A 26747-nucleotide genomic window follows, 5' to 3' on the forward strand; every position below is an offset into this window, starting at 1 on the left:
AACTAAATTTGTTGCAAAACTGATTAAATACATGGTCCGACGTTTTTATGACTTGATTATAGAGATGCTTCGCTTATCACATCGTACCTTGTTGTAATAGGAATCAGTATTCAAATAATCAGATGAATAGGATAATTTTAACATACAAAAATTTGTTGTAAAAATAATAAGCTTGTTTTAATGGACGTACGGACTTTCTGGTATCAACTATAGAGTTGTTGCGCTTTCTAAGTCGTACCTCACTGTCACAGGAATCAGCATACAAAGTTTGAAATTGATTGGACAATTCTAACCTGTTTAAATTAACGAAAAGAGGTAACTGTAACGTACGTACGGACGGACGGACCGATCCTAATTATAGAAAAGCTTAGCTTTTAATATTATATAAAACATATTACTCTAAATAATCTCTATTCCTGTCATGTAATCAAACACGGTCTTGGGATCTTTGCCATCATTGATTGGGAACTGGTAGAATGGAGTAGACCCTACAAAACCAAACACTTTTTCATTAAAACAAAAATTTATAATTTTTTACCTTTTCTAAACTTTTACAAGTAATGAATCTATTTTCAAGTATGGCTTTTAAACAGATAAATATCCACTGGATTAGAACCAGTTCCCAGCCAAACTTGTACTCGAGAGATAAAGAGAGTACTTAATAATCGTGTATAGCATCGTATTACCTACAATTTTCTACAAATATTAAAATAAAAATCATAAAAATTAATACCAGTTTAGTAAGCCCCTCAGGTCTAACAAAACTGGTTGATGATACCTTACAATTTTTAATCAAATATCCGCGGAAAGCTATCTATAATACAATGAATAACAATGACTTTTTTATTGATAGCTTTTTAGATAAATAAGAAAGTTAAGAAGGAAGAATACAAAATTTATCACTTTTACAAGAAGTACAGAACCTCGAAAAAAAAACTGTTTTACCTCAAATTGTATCAAATACTATTGGCAAAACCCCCTAGAGGCCTCTTGGGGCACTTGAGGGAAGGGGAGAGGAGGGAAAGGTCGACCAATATTTTTAAAAAGATATAAAAAAAATTAGAATGCAAGGGGGTATATTTTTTTAGGTTGACCTTCTCATTACCAATGAGAAGCTTCACTGTAATGGATAACCATATCGGTAAGTGGTTAACAACATCCTTCGGTACACACAGACACCCTGTTACTTTAAAATGGGGATAAAGAAATACTAAAGAGAAGAAGAAAGTTTTGGTGCCTGGTTGTTTTGTGTCCAACAAATGAAAATCTAAAATAGAATTTTCAATTAATCTTTTTGTCTTTTGTCTTGTTTAGATGAAATTTTGAATATAGGTCGTGCAAAAAAATGCGTATATTTTTAAAGTTCAAATTGCGCGGCTTGTGTTAATAGCAGAAAAAAGGTACGCATACTGTTAGAACTGCTATGAAGTCTATTTTTAAGAAATATAAAAGCTATTCGTGTGCTACACATAGTTTAGGAGCTACATGTTAAAATGTCCCAACTGACATAAAACTTGACTTTCTAGTAAATTTTGGGACCTTTACTTAGCTCCTAGATTATTTGTAGCACAGGAACCGTTCTTATATTTATAAAAAATACAGTTCATGGCGATTATAACAGTATGGGTAACATTTTTTTACTATTAACACAAGCCGCGCAATTTGAAATTTAAAAATGTAGGCATCTCTATTTGCACAATCTTTTCTCTAATTTTTAGTCATATACTAGCAAGTCAAATTTTATGTCAGTTGGAACATTTTACCACGTAGCTCCCTAACTATACGTAGCACAGAAACCGTTCTTATATTTCCTAAAAGAAGACTTTATACATTTTTTCTACCATTAACACAACTTGCGCAATTTGAATCTAAAAACTCTACTAATTTATAGTTTAGTTACAGTAATAATCATTTAACTTTAACTTAACAATTTGATTGTGCTTTCCTTCAAAGTGCCGATTGGGCAATGATAAGCCTTCCCCCATTTCATAGAAATAGATTAAAAGTAAGGGGGAACGGGGGGGGGGGGGGTAGTTTACGTCTGTTATGTCTCCATCTATCTATCTATCTTAATATGTCTCTATCTATCTAAATGTGTCTCCATCTATCTATTTATCTAAATATGTCTCCATCTATCTATCTAAATATGTCTCCATCTATCTATCTATCTAAATATGTCTCCATTTATCTATCTAAATATGTCTCCATCTATCTATCTAAATATGTCTCCATCTATCTATCTATCTAAATATGTCTCCATCTATCTATATATCTAAATATATCTCCATCTATCTATCTATCTAAATATGTCTCCATCTATCTATCTATCTAAATATATCTCCATCTATCTATCTATCTAAATATGTCTTCATCTATCTATCTATCTAAATATGCCTCCATCTATCTATCTATCTAAATATGTCACCATCCATCTACCTACCTGCAGAATGAATTGGAGGTATAATAATGACTGGAGGTAGGGTTGGGAGATTCTTGGAGGAGGTAGGTTTCTGCTTTTTAGATTTCGTGGGTTTTCTAAAGTAATAGATATAGAATACGTGGATATTATTGGAGAGACCGACCTGATACAATGTTTCTCCCAGCTGGCTAATACAACGATACACCCTAACAACCGCTACCAAGACCATGGAGGAACAGATTGACCAATATATGAGGACTATATTAGCAACCTAAATTGACGAAAAAAAATCCCCTGTCACAATATCCTCGTATTCTATCCTATTTATATATTTAATATTTATTGAGATATTTTATTGAGAGGTTTAGCGATTTTATAAGATTCATAATAGTTATTTCTCGCATCGTATTATAAACAGCTTTCCGCGGATATAGAATGTACAATTATAAGATTAAAACCAGTTTTTTAGTCCCGAGGTGCCGAAGGCATGGGCTAAAAAAACTGGTTTTAATCTTATCATTATACATTTTTCTATTCGTAGAAAGCTGGATATAATACGATGCTAGACGTAGTTTTTTCGTAAGGATAAGAACCGGTTCCTATCCACCGGATTCGAATGTATACGAGAAAATATACTTACTTTAATTTCTTTTGATTTTGACTACTTTAAAACAAAATTAGATACAAATTTGTCAAATTGGTATTTAAATCAAATATGTTTTTATTTTTGAATCTACAAAACGGCTGTACAAACAGCATATAGAGGAAAGGCCTCTTTGACAACTTTTTTAACAAGTGATCCACGTTCCCCCAAAATAAAATCAAAAAGTTTTATGGAGGGGGTGGGGTGGGGGGGGGGGGGGACTGCAAATCACATTGGGCCTGAAAAGTTTATACAATGTTTATTTTATTCGTTGGTTTTAAAATCTTCGGAACTTTTACATCAATAATTTAAATTTAAACAGAAGGGGTATTTATGTTTATCGTAATTGATAATTGGGGATGTACATTAATGTATCGTCCAATGTCTTATCCTTTAACTAGCCTCTACGCCCCTAGAGACCTCTAGTGGCACTTTAATTTTTTGTGATTTGTCTTGGGAGGGTGGTGGAACCCTACCCCTAAATAGTTATAAACCTTCGCAGGACTTATGAGAAGCTACCTTGTTATGGAGAACCCGATCGGTTCAACGGTTAGCGAGATCCTTCGGTACACATAAACAGACATCCTGTTACTTTATTATAAGGATATCCCTGCTTTATTTAATATTTGACAAATATTGTGTCCTGAGATTGGTCAGGTTATCCCACATTTTCTGCAGAGAACTGGGCAACTTCAGGTTTGCTGGCATCTTAAACCCTACGTCCAAAGATAATTATTGATTAGTTTTGCAGCTACTATTTTTTTCGTCCACCCATAAGCAAAAGATGACAAAATGCCCAATATTTTTACTGTATAACAATTTATTTTTCTTTCATTCATATCTTGACATAATCTTACTCATAAAAAAACTGGTTATGTAAAAAATATTTTCATGAAATACAGAATAGTTATTATGGACAGCTTTCCGCTGATATTAAAATGAAAAATTCTAAGATTAAAACCAATTTTTGTTATTTTAATATTCGTTGAAAATTGTCTGTAATACGATGCTATACAGTATTTTTCAGTATGGTCGAGAACTGGTTCTAATCCAGCGGATATTAATCGGTTTCAAAGCCATACTGAAAAAGATTTTATGTATGATTGGCAAAGCTTTAGATGGATAAAAAAATGAATCAAGGTCGAATTAATACATCATTTAATTATCTTTCCTTCTGGTAATTTCATATCTTCTAGCAGTTTTAGATTTTCTGGCAGCTTTAAAGGAACACTTTTTTATATTTTTATTTTGGTATTAAAATTATTTGGTAGCTTTAAATAGACGCTTTTTGTTTAATTTTTCCTTTTAGTTTTGTCTGATGGTCCAAGAAATTAATATTCATAAAATTCTATAATACATAGTAATAAAATGATTACATCTTATAAATTATTGTTTTTAGAAAAGCTAAAAATAAACATAGGGACATTGTATTGATTAAAGAATTACTACACATTTTAAATTGTTCCTTACTTTTGTAGGAATATCAGAGTAAAACACTAGAGGGAGAAAGAGTTAAATAACTGCAACTCCCCATCGTCGCAACCGCCTTGTGCAACCTTTCTATTGGGTCATTGAAAATCAACCAAAGGTGTCACTTATATTAACACAGCCAAGTAGCAGAAATTTTTTTAGAAGCAGTCGAAAGAGGTCTTTGAAAAATTAAGGGAGGTAATTGTCTGTATATACATCTATACTATAGATCTGTTCTTGAAACTTAAGTAAGAGGGAAATAAATCAATCTATATAAATGATTCAAAACAAAACTTGTAAGAAATAAATTAATTGAAAGAAATGAGTGTCCCTTTAGTCCTTCTGGCAATTTCATATCTTCCAAGTCAGGTAACTCTCCTAAAACATTATAATCCTTTCAGAATTTCTGTGTGTTTTTACCGAAGAATCTCGCTAACTGCTGAACCGATATGGTTCTCCTTTACAATGTAGTTAATCATAGTTTATGGATAATAAATAAATTTTATTTATTTAAACTTTAAAAACGCTGGACCGATTAAACCATGTGTTTCATGGATTTTTTTTTATCAAATCATGGAGTGGTTTTAGGCTGTTATCCATTATTAGAAAAGCTCCTAATGGCAGATTTTTTCCCGGCAATTTTAACATTAAATAATCATGTTTTTTTACTTGATTAATTTATACTTCATGTTCATTTAACCCGTAATTTTACACTTAAAAAAATGTATCAAAAAGTAAGGAAAATTCACGAAATCTTGTCAAACCAAAATAAAATCTAGAAAAATGTAAGAATTAGTATGCTAAAAAAACAATAAAAAGGTTTTTACCTGTTGTTATCAGCTTGAAAATAGAATCCTTGCCCGAACTATAACAGATTTTGTTATCATAAATGATTTTGGCAGTTCACGTTATAATGTTTCGGTATCGGTTATTTACAAAAATCTACTAACTTTAAAGGCTAGCTGTCAAACGGCTGAACGTACATGGCATGCCCGCACACCGTGTTGAGCGGTATAAGAAGCAATGACTACTAATGACTACTAACTATTCCAGATTATTTGTAGGACTTATATTTTCGTTTGAGATTTTTTGCGAGCATAATCTATGTTACGCCGTTTGGCAGTTAAAATTTTTGTAAATAATCGTTACTAGCATCATATTACCGTGAACTGATTCAAAATTTTATTAGAAAATAAAAACTTTTGCAGAATTTTTCCTTGAAGTGCTTTTGGCGTTATCCTCTTAGAAATTTTTTTTCATTTTTTACCCACCCCCCACCCCCTGCCCCCCCCCGACTACCGACGAACAACTATTTTAGGTTAGGTTAGGTTTTAGGCTAGGGAGCCGAGCGCTGCGGCTAGGCAGGCAAGGGGGCCGAGCGCTGCGGCTAGGCAGGCTAGGGAGCCGAGCGCTGCGGCCAGAGTTCATAGTTCGCTGTCGGGGGGGGGGGGGGGGGGGTGGGTGGGGTCCGGGGAGTACTCAAATTTTCAATATTGAAAAAAAAATTTCTAAGAGGATAATACCGTGCTTTTTAGTTGCAAAGCTGCTCTAAAAGTGTTTGTGTCTGTTTATCCTCCTGTCTGTCATGCTAAAATCATCATTTTCACCATATAAACAAGTTGAATACGCGAGCTCGGCCAAAGTGTTTTAAATGAGATATGACCAGCCAAAGGTAGTGCAATGAAAGAGATGGTTGTCTGTTGGATAATACAACCAGATGATGCTCTTGGGTTCTCTAGATAGCTACAAAAAATAATGACCTTAATGATTGAATTAAAGACTCCACTTTTTCTTCACTTGCCCCTTGTATCAGGTACAAACCTAAATAAGAAGTTGCATCGTACTATGGACAGCTTTTCGCGGATAGTAAAATTATAATTCCAGTTTTGTTAGACCGAGGAGCCAAAGGCACAGGCTAATAAAAGTGGTATTAATTCTTTGATTCATAGAATTTTTTTTTAATTAAAGAACACTACAGGATTTTTTTTGATTTAGAGCCAGGCTTATCTGATTCAATCAACCTTATTTAGTTGTATTTTATAAGGTTTTAATTACCTGAAAGTATTAAATAGTACATATATGATTGGTAGGTTCTAAATTGAATAATAACTATAGTAACAAAAATGTATAAATTTATCTAATCAATAATCTTATACATACTTTTGACAATATGAGAAAATTTATAGAAATACATTTGCATTACGATTTTATTTTATAAGAATACTAGCGGCTTCGCCCCTAGCCTCTAGGGGCTTTGCCCCAAGAGGTGATAAAAAAAATTAATATTTATTGTTTTTAGTGAGAGAATGTTGCTATTCTTTCATTCAAAATAAATGCTGGAATAAAAAATATTTTTTAACAAAGGACCTAGGAAATCTTCAGCAAATAAAAAAAAAAAAAAAAAAAAAATGGGGGGGATTTTTTTGTTTTTGGGGGGGTTGGGGGTGTCCCACCCCCCAAGAAAATAGCTTAAAACCACCACAGGACCAATAGGTATATACCCTGAAGAGTAGAATCCGATCGGTTCAGTGGTTACCGAGATCTTAAGGGACAGACAGACAGACGGACGGACAGACGGTCAGACGGACAGACAGACATCGTCCTACTTTGTATTATAGATTGTAGATAGTATTTTTACAAATCAAATGCTTAGTAGTAAATAATCAAAAAAGAGATTATTTAAACAAACTTTTACTCCTAGTGGCAAAATATTTAACTAAATTTTTAAAACTCATTTAACCCTTAGGTGACGAGTTTTATGAAACTGTGACTAATCAAATTAATTTCTACTACCACATTAACACATAGAAGCAGAGACTTGCACACTGCACAGCGATTTGCCAGGGGTTTACGCACACCTAAATAATTTAACACCCCCCTTAACCAAAATTAAGGGACTCAATTCAGCGAGACTAAACTATTATTTTAGGTCACAGATTCTACGCAGCAAGTTACTACTGAACTTTAAAAGAGGGAGGGAGGGGACATTAGGTTATTTATTACCCCAGTCCCCAAAGTTTATGTTTTCTTATTCGTTGGCTTAATATCTTTGGAGACTTTATTGGCCAATGACTTATGACTTTAATTGTAAATTTAAGTATGTGTGCACATAAAGTATGAATTGTGTGTGCACAGGAATGAAGGCTTGCCTCTAGAAGGTTAGGAATGCCTTTCCTTTCAATATAACAATTGAATCTGTTTAAACTGAGGGCAAAATTTGAGATAATTATCTCATAAAAATAAATTGCAATGAATGCAATAAAGTTCATCAAGACTACAGAAAGAGTTAATTAATAGTCATATATAAATAAAAATCTCACAAATAATGCCGCTTAATTAATTTTTAATTTTTACAAATAAATATATAATTACTATTTAAACATTTTTAGTAGCGAAGCTACTCTATAATTCACTTTGTCCGTCCGTCAGTCCATAACGCTATGGGGGAAATGGGATTTACTCAGCCCCTATAAAAGATAGAAAGCTGAAATTTTTTGACAATATTCCCATCATTAAGGAGCACAATTAACTATAAAACATCAATGGCGGTCGGACGGCTTTTTAGCAGGTTTTAGGCTATTTTTTTATTTTCCACATTTTTCCTCATATCTTTGGTGTTTATGGTCCGATTTTCAAAATTTTTTTAGTTAAAGATATAAAAATTAAATTTCCGGTCAATTGAAGAAATCAACAATGACGGTCAGACTGCCTTTTTGCAGGTTTTTGGCTATTTTTATATTTTTTACATTTTCCCCCATATCTTTAGTGTTTATTAATCGATTTTCAAACTTATTTTAGTTAAAGATATCAAAATTAAATTTCCCGTCGTTTGAAAAAAACAGCAATGACCGTCAGTCCCATTCACGAAATTTTGTGCTTCGCTACTTATGGATGTTGTCATCCTTGTTTTTATATTAATAAGAGATAAATTTGTATTCCTTTTATGTCTTTTTAATAATGAAACATGCAAAAATGTGTAAACTAAAATTTACTCCTAGTGGCAAAATATTAAACTAAACTTTTAAAACCATTTAAACCCTTTATTGACAAATTCACATATTTTTATTAAATAATGATTAATTAGATTGATGTCTCAAAAAAAGTTAGCATGGAGGTTATTTTTAGGTCCAAAGCTACTCTATAACTCACTTTATCTGTCTGTCTGTATGTAGTATTTTAAACTGTAGTGTCTATATATTCAGCAGGTATCTGAAGGGATAAGACAAATTTTCGATAAATACAGAAGATTAAAATTATTTGTCGTAAAGTTTGGACTCTTTAATGGTTTTTGAGTCAGCGAATAAGATCCCATGGTTATAAAACTTTGGGTACCAGTGTAATTTATAGTTTAATGTCCCTGCCTTCCCTGGATAAATTCACCCGTCTGTCAGAAGGAAAGCTCGTTAACTTGATTTGCCAAGCGTAGCAAATCTTTAATTATTACTTAGAAAATTCCTATATAAGGATTTGTCATCCTTTATTTATTTCAACTATACATTTAGTTGACTATTATAATAATTATTAGAATTATGCATTATCAGAGAAGTTTACTCCTAAAATATATACTGTTAGATTTGGTGACCATTGGAGAAATGTTGTCATGATGAAATGTATTAATTTAATTAATAAACAAATTTTAATGACTGATTATATTTCCTTATTTGTCCAAATTAAAAAAATAAATTATCATTTACAAAAACATTATTTATGAATTAAAACTAGATTATATAAGATTTTGAAAAAAAATGTTATGTAAAAAACAAACCAAAATAGTTTAAGCAAACAAAATTAAACCTCTAGCGGATAATTGTAAAACTCGACTACTCTACAATTCTTAATGTTCGTCCGTCTGTCTTTCCATCAGACACGAAGTGAGGAAAACATGATTTCTCAGCTCCTGTAAAAGATATAAGGCTGAAACTGCTTTTCAACATTCCCAGCAATACAACTTTCAAAGACATAAACATTTTTTAAGATTTCGTAATTTTAAAAAAAAGATTTGCATACTATCTCTCTTTCTTTTCTTTGTTATGATAACAGATAATCTGCTCTATAACTCACTTTGTCCATTTGTCTATTCTATTAATAGATTTTAAACATTAAGCAGCATATAGTTCTTCAAATTATTGCCGATGCTGCGCTACTTTTGAAATCAGATAAATTACAATGATGACAACATCCGTAAGTAGCGAAGCACACAAAAATCATTGATGGAAATACAGACAAGGTAATTTAGAGTATTATAATAATCACGAAACCTTACCTTTCTCACTTATTTTTTATATGTTTGTATTTTGAAGCCAGACTGACAGACCGACGGACAAATTATATTAAACTTTATACAGGATGCATTATATTGGTATATGAAATCTTCACAAAAAATATCAGACGTCCATCTTTAATAGCAGCTGAGAAAACCACATTTCCCCCATATAGAGTTACGTACGCACTGACGGACTCACGGGGTGAATTATAGAGTAGCTTCGCTACTTAAAAATGTGTACATAGCGCATAATGTTGACTTCATAATTGTGGTTTGAACTTGAAAAATGCACAAGTACATACATTTATATTTATTTATGTATGTTTTGTAATTTTAACTAATTTAAGAAGCGTAGCTTTTCCTTTTTTTAAATCTTGTTTCGTTAAGCTGTCTCTTTACGATTGGGAGGGTGGGGGGGGGGGGGTATAATGCACCCCTTTCAGTGAAAGAAAATTTTTATGTAAACAATTCTTTTTGTGACAAATACAAAGCTTCAATACAAAGGAGAGCCATATCGGGCTCAAAAAATACCAAGATCTTCTGCTACAGAAAAACAGACATCCTGTTACTTTTATATAATAGTTATTTCTTTCATCGTATTATAAACGGCTTTCCGCGGATATAGAATGTACAATTATAAGATTATTAAAACCATTTTTTTAGCCACGAGGTGCCGAAGGCACAGCCTAAAAAACTGGTTTTAATCTTATGATTGTACATTTTTATAATCGTAGAAAGCTGGATATAATGCGATGCTAGACATAGTTTTTTCGTATGGATGAGAACCGGTTCCTATTCACCGGATTCGATTGAATACGAGAAAGATTATTAAAGATTATGATTTTGAAAACGGATTCATTTGAAAGTGATAAACTCTATAAAAGAATTATATAAAAATGTACAATTTAAACATATGATCATACGTACATTTCATAGTTATGTAGTAGCTACGCTTCCTACAATGTAATTTGTAATTATGAATTACTCCATTAATTACATACAGTCTTTGAGATTTATTACAAAATTTACGTTGTAATTAAATGAAGAATGTTAAAAAATTTTGCAATTTTTAATCTAAATAGCTCCATGTTTTAAAATACAAAAAAAATACACAAACATCTTAAGCTTCAGACAAAAAAAACCTTACCACTTTAAATTTTAGGATAGGAAAAAAATAACATTATTAGTAATAAATATATGCATGTAATTATTGCCAAAAATTTCCGAAACATTAACTCTAAGGAAACCAATGAGATTATTTTACACATTCTTTCAGGAATAAGGGATGGTAAATGTATCTCAAATGAATTTGTTTTAAAACGCAGTTACAACAAGGATGACAATATCCATCAGTAGCGAAGCACAAAATTCATGAAGGGACAAACAGACAAAGTGAGAAATAGAGCTAAGATATTCAATTGTCGTCAAAAAAATAATAGATGCAATAAATCATGGAGGGAAAAATCATGAAACTTTTATAAAATAAAAGTATTTTTGTCTTTTGATACATGACCGCTAAAGTAAACTATAATCTGGTTGCTTAAATTAGCACAGGGATTCTTTACCAAAACTTTCAGATGTCTATAATAAATAGCCGCCGAGAAAATCCTGAGAAGGCGGACAGACAAAAAAAATTATAGAGTATCTTTGTTACTTAAAAGACACAAAATTAAGAGTTTATTTTGATGGCCAAGTCATGCAGTCTTTATTCTTTGCGGCTACACCCTTTGAGACCCTTAGGGGCATTTGAGGTGGAGGGAGGGATGGGAGAAGGCGACCCCCACCCACCCCACAGAAAATTGTTGTTTAAAAAAGAAAAAGTTTCCTTGTACGAATGTAAGTCCAGTAAGTCATACAGTGGCACCGCCTAGCGACACTTTCAATATTTTTTGGTATCTCTTTTCTAGTGTTGATTTCGTTTGGAAGGCTGGTGATACCATTTCCAAAAATAGCAATAAACCTTCCCAGGACCTATGAGAAGCTACACTGAAAAAGAGGACAATATCGGTTACCGGTTAGCTAGATCCTTCGGTATAGATAGACACACACAGAGATCATATTACTTGCATATGACAGGAACAAGGGAAGGTCTGTCTGACCAACAATTCTATTAAAATAATGCAACATCATCACAAAACCTCTCCAATTATCGAATATTTTGGATGATACAACTATTATAAAAAGCAGCTCATTATAGTATAGTACGTTAGGGTCCCTGGCAAACGAGGATTGTTAGAACATTGTTGTTTAGTTTATTGTAGATAATATTGTCCTTGTTCAGAAATTAATTGACCAAATTTCATTAAAATTTCTTGTTGTTAACAAGATGTAACTGTCTTAAATAATTTCTTATTTTTCTGTCAAGGATTTTTTAAACAGTTATGCAGACTTTATGACTCATTGTTGCTTAATTACAAATTTTTGCATAACAAGTATTCAATGGATAAAGAATACATGGATGTATTGACAAGGAATTATTTGTTATCCAATTAGGTTGCTACTATGGAGCTTATTTATTGGATATTCGTTCATCCAGTAGGATGAAGGGGATGAAGTTAAGTGGTGGATGGAGTAACAGTGGAGTTTTAACCAGCTATAAGTTTCACTTTATTAGAGTACTTGATAATCTTGTGTAAGATCCAAGTAATACAAATCTATTATTACAAATCTTTTCAAAACATGTGTCTTTTATATTGTAACAGCCAGGGAGGAGGGAGGGGACATTGGAATATAAATTTCATAGATACCCAAAGTTTTATAACCAATTTATCTAAATCAATGGCTCTAAAAATTTGGGTATTCATGAAATTTGATTAGTTGGTTCAATATTTGTAGTGCTAAACCAATAATTTTAGTATACGAACGGTATAAGTTTGTTTGTCATCATTGGGGATGTACATAAGACATATATTTATTGTCCATTGTCTTATCCCTTAAAATCACTGTTAACAGTACAGACAAGAAAATAAGCATAAAAAGTACAGACTTATATATCAAAATACATCAAGTTTTGATTTGATGAATAATATACAATTGAACAATCAAGTTTATGAAAACTTATGCCTTTTCTTGCATATACTGTTACAATTCCATACAAAAAATGTTCTCTTGGGGGCGAAGCCACTAGTTAAGCTTGAATTGAATTAATTTCTGAAATTAATGTGGCTGAAAACAATAGATAGTAAGTTATATTTAATTTCTTATGTTTATTTAAGTGATTGCAATTTTGGTTTCAGAAATTTGATTTTTTAAATATCAAAGTAAAAGAATAATAGCGCAACTATATGTATCACTGCTCACAGGGCGGGGATCCTGTTTCGATTTATATTAGATGTTTGAAATCAGCTAGTAGCGTCAGAAATAGAATATACCCAGCCAAGTGTCTACAAAAGAACAAAAAGCAATTTTCTAGCAGACGAAGGTGCTTGTCTGGATTATACATTTATTTAAACAGACTGATTAAGCTCAAAGTATAAATTTAATATTGCAACTGAATAATCAATATTTGGAATAGGTAGATAGTATGAACTTGGCGGGAAGGGCCATAGGACTGTAAATTATATTGGCTCCCAAAGTTGTATAAACACATTTTCTCATTTGTTGCCTTCAAAACTTTATCATATCATGTTTTTTTTTTATTAAAACAAGCAGTTCCAATTTAAATTTTAATCAACAGAAAGGTTAATTTTGTTTATCATAATAGGATACACCAACTTATTGTTCATCGTCTTATCCTTTAAGGTCCCTGTGAACTGACTTACTTGTAAGAAAGACAGCAATATTTCCCAGGAGAGCCAGTGTGTAGGGGGTTCTAGAGTCAGGGTTTAGTATACCTGAAAAATGAGAAAAATTAATAGGCATGTAGCCGTCTATAGTGCCCAAGCAAAATGGGGATAAACGTCACTTCTTTTGGCCTATCTATTATTTTGACGTCAGGAAATACCCTACACCCCATATCTTTCCTAGTGGGTTTCTTTCCACCTTCCCTCTATTATGACGTCAATAGAATAGGTAGGCCAAAAGCTGTGACATCTATTTTCCTAATCCACTAAACACAGCTATTTAAACTCTTAAAAAATATGAGTATCTAATTCTTAAAATATTAAGTAGTAATATTATTCTTGGTTGTTGGACCTGACATTTCAGTAGGCAGAATATTTTGAATCTTGGATCCTGGATTGTACCAAATATTTTCTTACCTGAGCCCTGGATTCCAAGATTGAAAGCTTTCTCATCACCATCGTTCATTAACCTGACATTTTTTGTTAAAGTTTTTAAACGGTGGACACTTTTATAAAACTATATGTTAGTATAATTTAAATTTATGTGTCATATCTAAAATAAAACTATCTGCAATGTCCCTAGAGGCCTCAAACAAATATTTATATTCCTTTGTAGGAGGGGGGAGGGGGGGATTCTAAGGGCTATTTCTATTAGGAGAGTGGGGGTAACCTCCCCAAAATAGTTATAGACCTTTCCTTGACATGTATGAAACATAACTAACTAGGAGAACCATATCGGTTCAGTGGTCACCAGACAGACAGTAAGACTCATACCCTATTTCTTTTATATAAAAGGATTATATTTAAGCAAGTCCAAGATCTATCCAATTAAATAGATATTGATTTTAACGTTAAAAATGTATTTGTTATTTTAATATAATACAAAAAAATTAAATCTTTTATTAACAACTTAATAGGCTTAATATTTCTTTATTTTTAGTTTTTTTTTAAATATCAATACTTACAAACAGACAGACTTTTCTAATTTTATAGTTACTACAAATAAATAAAGAGTATTTCATATTTCTTTGTATAAAATTGACGAAGGTCAATAACATTTTTTTTTTGCTTTAATAAGCACTGCTTACAAAACAACAAATTTAAAATAAAAAAGCAAGGATGGCATCATTTCAAGATAGCAAAGCACAAAACGTAAAAAATGAATCATAGTGCAGATGTTTAATGGTCATTAAAAAGGGAGGAAAGGAATACGTAAAAAATAGAAATTCTAGGAACCTTTACATATCAATTAAAACATTTCGGATCATGGAGAGAAAATGAAGTTGCGATTCACATTTTCTAACCCGGCGGGGCAATCATTAACATTAACCTAACCTAACCTATTAAAACTGCTGTGAAAATACTATGAAACCCGCTACTTTGTTTTCTTTCCATGATCGATCCAAGATTTCTTTTGCAGCATGACCAACAGACTAACGGACCAAGCAAGTTGTATACTAGATATCTTTTTATAAAAATCAATTCATATTTTGAATCATACCTATATCATTTTTTGTCTGGTGGTTTTTTTGAAAAACCTTTAATATCAAATTTAATCATGATATGCAAAAAAATATTTTGCAAATATTTTTTTTAGCAGAAAAAATTGCGATATTTTTTTTTCTTGATAAATTTATCGTGCAGTAAAATTCAAATGAAATTTTTCTCTTGAAAATTTGAAAAGGATTTTTAAAGCTTCACGATAAATTGATAAACAATACATACTCAATGATGATACACAAAGTTACCCCTTCTGTAGATTACAATTTGTGGTTAAAACGTTTGGACACTCAACTTAATGAACCAACCAATTTCTAACAAAAATCAGGACTCCCTGGCATTACCGACAAAGTGAAGAAGCTCCCCCCTTCCTTAATGTGCTCCTAGAGGCCTCTTGGGGGCGTTGTCACTAGCCATTAATAACGTAACAAATGTTGCCATAAAAATTTAAAACTTGCAAATATACAAAATTAATTAATATTGGCTCTTCCTTCTAGCTAAAACTTTAAAATATTGATATTAATTACATTCATTTAGGTTAGTTTATGAATTTAATGTTCTGTACTGTACTGTATAGGATTATAATACAGTTAGGTACAGAAATGGATTTACTATGTATTGAAAAGTTATCTAATAATAAATGTATAACTACCTTCCCCAAGTGGCAGAGACCTTTTATGTCTGCTATTAAATTGCCTTTTATAGGGAATCGGCTGATTTCAAAGACCCAGAAAAAAACCCAGGAGAGTTACAATTAGCTCATGACCCTTCCATTCCTTTACTTAAATGTTGCAAAATTTAAAAACAAAATCTTATGTTAGAAATTTGTACATAAATTATATCTTAACTACCTAATACTACTACAAAATAATCCATTTGAATACCTTACTATAATAATTCATTAAACAATAAATCATAAGAGTTTTCATGTATTTTAAATTGTTACAAACCAAATTTTATGCTTATAAATTTTTATTAATGGTTTAAATGCCTTAATCCTTATACTAAAGTAACAGGATGTTTGTCTGTCTGTGTGTCTGTCTGTCTGTGTGTACCGAAGGATCTCGCTAACCGCTGAACCGATCGGGTTCTCCTTAACAGGGTAGCTTCTCATTATTCCCAGGAAGGTTTATAACTATTTTGGGGGAGGGTACCACCATTCTCCCAAGAGAAATGACAAAAAAATCGAAATTTTATAAAATTTAGGGGAGACTTCAACGTCAAATAAGGTGGTATCGTACTTAAAAAATTAACTTTAACAAACAAAAACATTTAAAGTGCCACTAGAGGCCTCTAGGGGCGTAGCCGCTAGTCAGAAATGAAGTATTAAATGAATAAGCCAAAAATATACCAAAGGTCGATAGCATTTTTTATAGTTTTGCATAAAAGTTACTTACAATTTGTTTAGACTTATTTTCTGCTTATTCTTGTTGTGTTTATGTTCCTTGTCTTACCGTTTCAAAGCTTTGGATGTTATTTTCATGTTACTCTCTGGATATTGCTGCGCTGCTTATGAAAAATGATGTCTTTGCATCTTATTTTTTACACTTTAAAAACTAATCCTTATAATAAAGTAACAGGATGTCTATCTGTCTGTCTGTTTGTTTGTTTGTTTGTACCGGAGGATCTCGCTTACCGCTGAACCGATCGGGTTCTCCGTAACAGAGTAGCTTCTCATAGGTCCTGTGAAGGTTTATAACTATATATAAACCACCCTGCAAAGAGAAATCACAAAAAATCGGATATTTTTTTTAATATTCTCGCTTTACGTAGAGACTTGAACGCAACATATAAACTTATTTCTCAAATTACATATTTGAAATAAAAACAAGGATGACAACATCCATAAAAGCGAAGCACTGAAACGGTAGGACAAACGGACATTAACACTTGTATAGTGTTAGAACTTAATTATCATAATATAGATTTATAAGAGTCAAAGCAAAATTGTAAGTAAATTTGTTGTAAAACTGCTTGATACAGGATAATTTTTATGGACATACTTACATTTTTAGGGCTTGATTATAGAGTTGCTTCGCTTATTACATTATACTTTGTTGTCCCAGGAATCAATATACAAAAAATCAGATCAATCCGATGATTTGATCACATAAAAATTTGTTGTTAAAAAAGTAAAAAAATCAACATGTTTAAAATGGACGTACGGACATTTTGGTAATGATTATAGAGTTGCTACGCTTTCTAAATCGTACCTAACTGCTAAAGGAATCACCATGCAAAATTTGAAATCGATAGGACAATTCTAACATGCCTAAATTAACGGAAAAAGCTATCCGTTACGGACGTACGGACGGACGGACGTACGGACGGACCGACCCTAATTATAGAAAAGCTTTGCTTTTAAAAACATGTACAGTGCCACCAGAGGCCGCTAGTTGTAAACAATCTAAGGAGCGAAATTAAAAATTAAACCATCCATGAAATCCTGATATTAAAATTACGGAAGTCTCAATGTTGGTTAGTAATTAAAATAAAATATTCTAATAAGTTTTTTTGTTTGTTCAAAAACCTTCAACAATAAGAAGAGGGTTATTTTTTTTTATCTGTTTTGTTATGTTTAATCATAGGTTATTTCAGGTGGTTGGTAGCCCTGTAAAAGTTTGAAAGGCAGAAGGAAACAAATATCCCCCTTTATATTTTTTATGCTCGTAATTCTCATATTGTGTATTTTTAGTGTTTGGGGAGGGGGGGGGGGGGTGATATACCCCCCTAGCCTAGGTGTCCAACATTTTAACTCAAAAGTCCCATTTTATTCTTGAATTTTTTCAGCCCCTAAAATTGCCAAGACACCCTACTTGGCTGAGTTTTGGGGGTTGTACCAGGAGAGTGTAGACCCTTGTCAAAGGGGGTATAGAGGGGTGAATGGGGATGAACAGGGGTGTGGATACACCCCCCCCCCTTCTGCACGCCTCTGATCCCATACAGTAACACAACTACTAGATTACTATAAAAGAGGAAAAATAACAAAAATAAATATCATTATGATCATTAATCGAGTAATTGACAAATTTGTATTGTAATCAAATTTCTTAACAAATTATAAATTAACAATTATCAGCGAAGCAATTCTAAATTCGAAATGTCCTTCAAGAAATCTTTAGGTTAAGATATGAATTTCTCGGCTGCTATTAAAGATTTTTTTTGTGAAAATTCCCCTAATTAATGAGCATTTAGTATATATGTAATTTATTTGGTCGGTCGTCGGTCTATCAGTTATGCTTCAAAAGATCAAATTTCTTTTATATATATTTTAATGAATATTCGCTTTCTAATTACTTTGTAAGACAATTTTGTGTACATTGCTTTTATTGAATGTTGTCACCCTGAGGTGGATTCTTAAAAAAGCTTTTTGGCTCACTGCCTCACTAAAATTAGTGAGGCTCGCAAAATTTAAAAAAAAATCCTCCAAAATCTCATTAAAAAATCTACTAAACTATAAATAAAATCATAAAAGGGTTATTAACATAAGATTTTGTTTAATTTTTGTAGACTTATAACGCAATTTTGGAGGATTTTCAAAAATTTTTTTTGCGAGCCTCACTAAGTTTAGTAAGGCAGTTAGCCAAAAAGTTTTTTTTAAAGAATCCACCTCTGGTTAAAGATTGAATTGTATTCAAATTTCTGTAAAAATTACTTTTTTTATGTTGAGTTATTTAATTTGAAGTTCAGTGTAAGTTTGTATTTGTTTAAACGATTTCCTATATTTATTTTATAGCTTTAATTTTTTCTTAATTGGTAAAATAAACAAAATAAAAATGTCTTAAGCTGACATAGATTTATACAAAGGGCGAACCAAAAGGCAGGGAGAGGGGGGACAATAGGCTTTTATTACTCTAGTCCCCAATTTTTTATAATAACGTTTTCTTTTTCGTTGGCTTAACAACTTTGGTGCCTTAGTAATTTTTGATTGGTTGGTTCACTAAGTTGAGTGTTCAAACGTTTTAACCACTAATTTTAATGTATATGTAGATTAGAATTTTATGTATCATCATTTGGGATGTACATTAATTCAGCGGCCATTGTCTTATCCCTTTAGATCCCTGACCTAAAGATGATTTACCCAACAAGGACAAAATTCTCCTTGGCTTTAAGTCAGATGCGTGACATAATTGTTAGGGTGGGTGGGAATGCCTTGGCCCTAAATTGGCGCAGCACTGTTATTTTAGATTCTGCAATTAAAGGTTTGGTTGTCTGCAATGAATAAGAAGTCAGTGCTTTTGGACACTTTTCTAAAACATCCTTATCAATTTAATTTATCAGATGTATGAATTCAAATTACATTTTTAAACAAGATATATTTAAATAAAAAATCCTTATATAAAAGTAACAGACCGTCTCTCCGTATTTCTATCTGTCTGTCTGTGTGTACTGAAGGATCTCGCTAACCGCAGACCCAACAGGGTTCTCCTTTACAATCAAGCTTCTCATAGGTCTCCCACCGAAAAACCCTTTTTTTCTTTTTTCTTTTCTCCGCTAGTTAGGTTTAAGAAAATAGATTATTGAAACCATAAAAAATCTTGTATTTTGTCTATTCAATAGAGTTTTTTCGAGGTTTAAAGATATAAATCAATCATTTTAAGAGAATTATTTCTTCAAATTTGATCCTGGAATCAATAATATTACTGTTCTTTTTATATAGCAACAAGAAAGGTCATTAGTTTCTCATAATGTGTCTTTATAAAGTAAACACAACTTTGAAAGCTACATAATTTAGGTTTAGTTTTGATCGCTAGGCGTTAAAAACTTAAGATAAAAATATAAACTAATTTTAAATATTTCTATAATTCAACTTTAAAATAAAAAAAATAGCTAATTATATATGTATGTTTATCATCTCCTAAAAGTATGGTTTTGATAATTTTATAAAAATGCAGAATAAAAATGACACTCTTCTTAAACAAAAATATCAAGTATAAGGAGTCTTATTACATTAATTTGATTTACCTCGGAATATTGATGATAAGACTATACGTTTTTTTTATGCATGCACAGCGTGTTATTTCCAGCTTATGTTATGACAATTTCTAGCGGTTTCGCCCTTAGCCTCTAGGGGCTTTGGCCCAAGAGGTAATTCAAAAAAATTAAGCATCTCTGTTGCTGCATCCACTAATTTTAAATTATTTTAAGGGGGGTTTGGGGTGTCCTACGCCCCAAGAAAATAGCTTAAAACCACCACAGGACCAGTATATATATTCGCTGAAGATTAGAATCAAATCGGTTCAGTGGTTACTGAGATCTTAAGGGACGGACGGACGGACGGAGAGACATCAAGCTACTTTGTATTATAGATCAGCAATCAGGGGCTCTGTAATCAAAGTATGAAAATAGCCTAAAACGATCCAGAGACAAAAATCTTAAAGTAAAATATCCTAAAACAAATATGGTACCTATGTAAAGCTTCCCTTTATTAGAGAACTCAATCGGATTAGCAATCCTTAAAATCCCAATCTTCAAAAAATCCTTACTACTTTTTATCATAGGATAGATCTTTATTTATAGAGTGCATGTAAGTCTTACAGTAAGATACCAACTCACTTATTGATTTTTTTGGTACATTTGTTCTTGGTCGGTTTGAGGCCTAACAATCCTTATACAAAAGTAACAGGATCTCTGTCTGCCTGTGTGTCTGTATTTAGCTTACCGCTGAACCTATATGGTTATTCTTTACATGGTAGCTTCTTATAAGTCCTGGAAAGGTCTAGAACTTTTTTGGGGGAGGGTATTACCACCCTCCCATGAGAAATCACCCCTAGAAAAAAAATTGCCCTCCCAAAAACATTTATTTTTAAATTTTTCTTTTTAAAACGAAAATTAAACTCCATTTTTTATTGTTGAAAACTGAAAAATAGCCTTTAAGGACGTACGGACCGACCCTTAAATGTAGAAAATCCTCTTTTTTGATAAATGCCGCGTTTAAAAACTTTCCTCAATAAAGAGTTGATATCCTCAGCATTCAAATTATTGGCCTGGTTGTTATGGCTGTTATGGGGGAAATATCTGGGACTCGAACCCGCGTCCTCATAATCTTGTGTCCAATCCTTGAATAAGCTTAATACTCGGTCTTCTCTCTAAAGTAAAAATAATAATTTGTGGAGCAAAGCTATTCTATAATTAAGTAGTGTAGGTTAGTATTTCTGTATCACTAAGCAATGCGTTATCACAAGGGACTATAGATTTACCGCAATCTATAATACAAAGTAGAATGATGTCTGTCCGTCTGTCTGTCTGTCTGTCCGTCCGTCCCTTAAGATCTCGGTAACCACTGAACCGATCGGATTTTACTCTTCAGGGAATATACCTACTGGTCCTGTGGTGGTTTTAGGCTATTTTCCTGGGGGGTGGGACACCCCTTAACTCCCCCCCCCCCAAAAAAAATCCCCCTCCCAATTTTTTTTCTGAAGATTTCCTTGGTCCTTTTACGAATTTGGCCTTAAGTTTTTTGATCACCTCTTGGGGCAAAGCCCCTAGAGGCTAGGGGCGAAGCCGCTAGTGTTTTATAATCTAGCACGTAGTTTACTTTAAAGCCTTTCTGTTCTACGTTTTAACTCAGATTTTCCCTTATTTTTAAAATAAATTGAAAAGAAATGGGGGATACCTATCTTTCCTATGTTTAACCATGCGGGGGGGGGGGGGGTTTGTTTATTTTAATCGGGGATGTGCATAATTTATCGTCAATTGTCTCCAGCACCAAAAATAATAAAGATATTTGTTACCTTCGAACTTGAAATTTCTGAGGCTTCTGAAGAATTTTGTTTTGTGCTGCTTTGTGAAAATATTGTGTGGGTGTTGATTTGGAGTATTCCAACAAACAGTAACCATTTCTAAAACAGATAAATTTATCCTTATAATAAAGTAACAGGATGTGTGTTTGTCTGTGTGTCTGTTTGACTGTTTGTCTGTCTGTCTGTGTGACTGTCTGTACCGAAGGATCTCGCCAACCGCTGAACCGATCGGGTTCTCCTTAACAGGGTAGCTTCTCATAGGTCCCAGGAAGGTTTATAACTCTTTTGGGGGAGGGTACCACCACCCTCACAAGAGAAATCACAAAACAATCGAAAAAAATCTAAATATTTGAGAGACTTGAACATTTAAACTAGTACCACTAGAGGCCTCTAGGGGCGCAGCCGCTCGTTGATAAAAAAAGTAACAGGATGTTTGTCTCTCTCCAAGGCTAAATTTATCCATATCAATCGACATACATAACAAGGATGATAACACCCAAAAGTAGTAAAGACCAATAAAATAAGTTAAAGAGTTGTCAAAAAATATGTAAACACGCGAAACCTTTTTATCTATAATACAAAGTAGAACGATGTCTGTCTGTCCGTCTGTCTGTCCCTTAAGATCTCGATAACCACTGAACCGATCGGTTTCTACTCTTCAGGGTATATACCTATTGGTCCTGTGATGGTTTTAAGCTATTTTCTTGGGGGGTGGGACACCCACAACCCCCCAAAAACAAAAAAATTCCCCCCCCATTTTTTTTTCTGAAGATTTCCTTGGTCCTTTATGTTTTGTAGAAGATTTCCTTGGTCCTTTAACGAATTTCGCCTTAATTTTTTTTTATCACCTCTTGGGGCAGAGCCCCTAGAGGCTAGGGGCGAAGCTGCTAGTTTATGTATATTGTATATGCTCAGTGGTATAGAAAATCACGTATTCTAATTTATTGGAATTAAAAGTTTAAATATTTTATTAATATTTGAGTGGTTAGTTAAAACAGCATTAAACCATTTCAATCAAAAATTCTATCCAGAGGGGTTAATTTTGTTTTTTATTATTTGTTGTGCATTGTCTTGTCTCTGAACACTGACATTGCAATCTCAGGGATCTAAAGGGATAAGACGATGCTCGATATTTATTGTACATCCGAAATGATGATAGACAAAATTACCTCTTCTGTAAAGTACAAATAGTGCTTGAAACGTTTGGACACTCAACTTATTAAACCACCTAATCAAAATTTATTAAGGGTCACAAAAGTTATTGAATTGGAAAACGTTATTATAAAACTTTGAGGACTAATATAATAAACAGTCCAATGTCCCCTAACTCCCTTTTGTAATCTACATTGCATCATGGACCATTGATATTAATGTTTATTAAATATAATATTAGAAAATATTCCTTTAGAGCGAGACAGTTAATTTTGTTTCTGTGGTTGTTAATGAGACCAAATAGTTATACATACATACCTTTTTATATGTAGCGCAGCTTCTCTATAATTATAAATGTTTGTCCGTCCGCCTGGAAACTTTTGGGGGAAACGTATTTGTTAAACTTTGTGTACAATATACAATTACTAGCGGCTACGCACCCTAGAGGACTCTAGAGGCACTTGAGGAGGGGAGAGTCGGATTTGACAATCAATTTATTATTTTAGATTTTAAAAGAAAAAGTAAAAAAATGTTGGGGAGAGGAATTTTTTTTTGGTGGGGGTTGCCCCCCTAATTTTAATTTTAGTTAAAAAAATAAATTTTTTTTTGAGGGTTGTTATTTTTTTTCTATGGGCGATTTCTCTTGAGAGGGTGGTGGCACCCTCCCCAAAAATAGTTATAAACCTTCCCGGGACCTATGAGAGGTTATCCTGTTAAGGAGAACCCGATCGGTTCATCGGTTAGCGAGATCTTTCGGTACAGACACACCGACAAACACACATCATGTTACTTTATTATAAGGATTGAACTATCACAGTTACTTGATAATATATCTTGAACGTTTGTTATTCTATTCCGTTCATTGGATATTTTTGAACTTATTTAAAAAATATTTTCCTTAATATTAATGAAATATATTTTGATGGATGTAAAAAAATATAGATTAAGGAACATGGTAGTTAATTTTATACTGTAGAAAACCACAAATTTTATTTTTAAAAGACCCTCAACACTATTTTTTTTATTTCAAGTACATTTAAATTAACTAGCATACAGGTCTTCAAATAAATAAAAGCTGGCAAAAATAGTTTAAATCCATCCCAAGGCTTACATCTAAAAATGAAATAGTTCAATAGTGATCGAAATCTTAAGTTTCAGACAAAAGTATTACTTTATATAATAGGATATATTTAAAAAATCTAAATTATTTCCAGGGAAAAAGTAGATATTGGACTGCAAATCATACTGGTCTCGGAAGTTTATTTATTGATATATAATTTAAGCTCTACATTTATGTGTGCTGTCATTCTTGTCTAAAAATACAACAGATATGTAACTCTAAAAATGTCCTCAATTTTCCGTCAGTCGAATGTAATCGTTTTTTACACTTTAATATAAGACTGCATCGAAAACAATTAATATGTTTTTTTTTGCAAAGAGAATAAGGTAAAAAAGGTGGTGTTTATGTCTAACCCCTGCAGTGGGCCCCTATCCTAGGGGTATATTCCTACTGTGTCCTAACCCTGTGGGAATACAATGTGCCTAATATAATCTAACTTAACCTAGCCAAAGGTAAAATAAATCCACTTCTTTTTATTTTTGATTCTTTCAAAATAGGGGGGGGGGGGTTGAGTTGCATTGTTCTCCTAAATATTCACTTTAAGGGCAACCGCAAAATAGTTTTATCTTCAGATACACTATCCCTATCCCTGTTCCGAAATCTATAATCTAACCAGATGATTTTAATAAATGCTTAACATTGAAACATTTCATTGAACTTAACAGTGAAATTTATTGGTTTTTGTAGTAGCGTAGCTGCTCTATAATTTCTGTATGTACGTACATCCAAGTGTTCAAAGGTTTATCCGACTCTGCGAATAACACGGGGGAAGGGGACCCAAAGTATTATAAACTATTAAACTTTGGGTACATTTTAAAATCTTGTAATTTTATGGTTCAAAAGAGCAATATCAAATCTTGGAAGCCATAAATTTTAATCTATAGAAGGGGTAATTTTGTGTATCATCACTTGGGATGTACGTCAATTATTCGTTCATTGTCTTAAGATTGTCCCTTAAGATCTCTGCATCAAAAACACTAGCGTCACTATGAAGTTTTCTTTAAATGTAGGTGAAACATTACATTTACTGAATATGCCTGCAGCTCGCCTACAGTAAGCTTACTGATTACTCTAATCTTTTCTGTTTTATACTTCGCATTTTTGAAACATATCTATCCTCTTTACGTTCAATAAATAATTTAAGGTTAAGGTTTCTTTTTGAAATAATTCAATTTATCTAAAATAAAAAGTGGTTTTGAAAAAAGGGAAAAAATATAATATATTAATAATAATAGTTATAACACTTTTATTATTAACCCTTAACGGTCGGGGGGGGGGGGGGGGGGGGGGCGTTGAACGCCCCCCCTTCCGGTTTTTTCTATCTCATTTTCTGTGTGTGAAAGATAAAGAGCCCATACTGCTTGACTTTTTAAGTATGGGTTTGACACATAACTGAGAGTTGAAATTTTTTGAATATCTCCATCCTGGCGGGCACAGGATGCCAGCAAACCTGGCAGGGTCATCCAGGTAAAGAGCAAAAATATTTTTTTGACTAAAACAAAGAATTTTATCATACCAAAATATTAAAAAATCCTCTAGTAGTACATTCTTATATGAAATACAGGTGTTCAAGTAACTTTCAGGTTCCAGGTATGATCCTGCAGGTCCTGATCCTCCAGGTCTCCAGAAATCTTTAAAAGGCTCCTGTGGCCGCAATTTTTGACTTAGAGACTTCAAATTTTAAACTTAAGCTTTTCTTACATGTCTACATAAAGTATTAAAATTTCATGAAGATCCGCCGCCGTTTTCCCGCCGATCGCCGACTGCGGCGGCTGGCAGCTGCCAATTACAGCTGCGGCCGCTGAAATTTATATTTTGATATTTCTAATGTAAAATTTACACAAAAATAAACATTTTCTGCAAAAAAATTTCTTATAGCTTTAAAAATAAAAAAATTACAGCCGTATGAAATTTTTAAGTAAAAAAGGACCTAAAAACAAAGGTTGTTAAATAAAAGGGTGAAGGAAGCGAAAATTGACTTAGACTTATAAAAGGTCGGAAATTCATTATCAAACAGGGGACTTGCACAAAAAAATTTAGCCCTCTAGCTCTAATAGGAACTGAGATAATAAGGGGGGGCGTTGAACGCCCCCCCCCCCCGACTGATTAAGGTGCGGCTAGGGGCCCGACTGTAAAGGGTTAAAAAAATAACCACATAAGACACTATAGAAATTCATTTCTGCCAGAAATCTAAAGGGATAAGACAATGGATAAATTGATGATGACAAACAAAATCATCCCTTTTGTAGATTACAATTATGGGTTGAATAGTTTGGACAACCCGATTTTTTTTTCTGAATTTATTTTAAATATTTTGCTCATGAAAACATAGTTTTATAGATACCAACAAAAACAGCCTTAAATATGCAGACAATCTACTTACTACATTTGTTATCAGCGAAGCTACTCTATGATTCACTTTGTCTGTCCGTCCGTCAGTCCGTAACGCTATGGGGGAAATGGGATTTACTCAGCTCCTATAAAAGATAATATGCTGAAATTTTTTGACAACATTCCCATAATCAAGGAGCACAATTAATTAGAAAACAATTTTGACGGCCTTTTTGCAGGTTTTTGGCTATTTTTTATATTTTTTACATTTTCCCCCATATCTTTGGTGTTTGTGGTCCGATTTTCAAAATTTTTTAGTTAAAG

At 32.7% G+C, this 26747-nt stretch overlaps 1 protein-coding gene and 1 long non-coding RNA gene across 2 annotated transcripts in view; both read right to left on the reverse strand.

The window, feature by feature from the left end:
- Nucleotides 1–408: 408 nt before the first annotated feature.
- LOC145315046 (uncharacterized) lies at nt 409–3150 on the reverse strand. Its single transcript, XR_013877932.1, has 4 exons — nt 3060–3150; nt 2441–2535; nt 1238–1267; nt 409–488 (listed from the first exon to the last, which is right to left on the reverse strand). It is a non-coding gene; the product is annotated as an uncharacterized LOC145315046 (long non-coding RNA).
- A 1066-nt stretch (nt 3151–4216) lies between these two features.
- Nucleotides 4217–26747, reverse strand: part of LOC145312953 (uncharacterized) — a 44754-nt gene continuing 22223 nt past the window's right edge. The window contains exons 2-9 of the mRNA XM_080152164.1: nt 21812–21919; nt 21023–21166; nt 13995–14046; nt 13557–13628; nt 6293–6353; nt 5360–5397; nt 4864–4910; nt 4217–4279 (exon numbers count right to left, since the gene is read on the reverse strand). Coding sequence (XP_080008290.1) covers nt 4217–4279; nt 4864–4910; nt 5360–5397; nt 6293–6353; nt 13557–13628; nt 13995–14046; nt 21023–21166; nt 21812–21919 — 585 coding nt within the window. The remainder of the gene's footprint in view (nt 4280–4863; nt 4911–5359; nt 5398–6292; nt 6354–13556; nt 13629–13994; nt 14047–21022; nt 21167–21811; nt 21920–26747) is intronic.

This window comes from Acartia tonsa, chromosome 3 (assembly GCF_053477335.1).
Source record: "Acartia tonsa isolate MP-2025a chromosome 3, ASM5347733v1, whole genome shotgun sequence".
In the NCBI taxonomy this organism is placed as follows: domain Eukaryota; kingdom Metazoa; phylum Arthropoda; class Copepoda; order Calanoida; family Acartiidae; genus Acartia; species Acartia tonsa.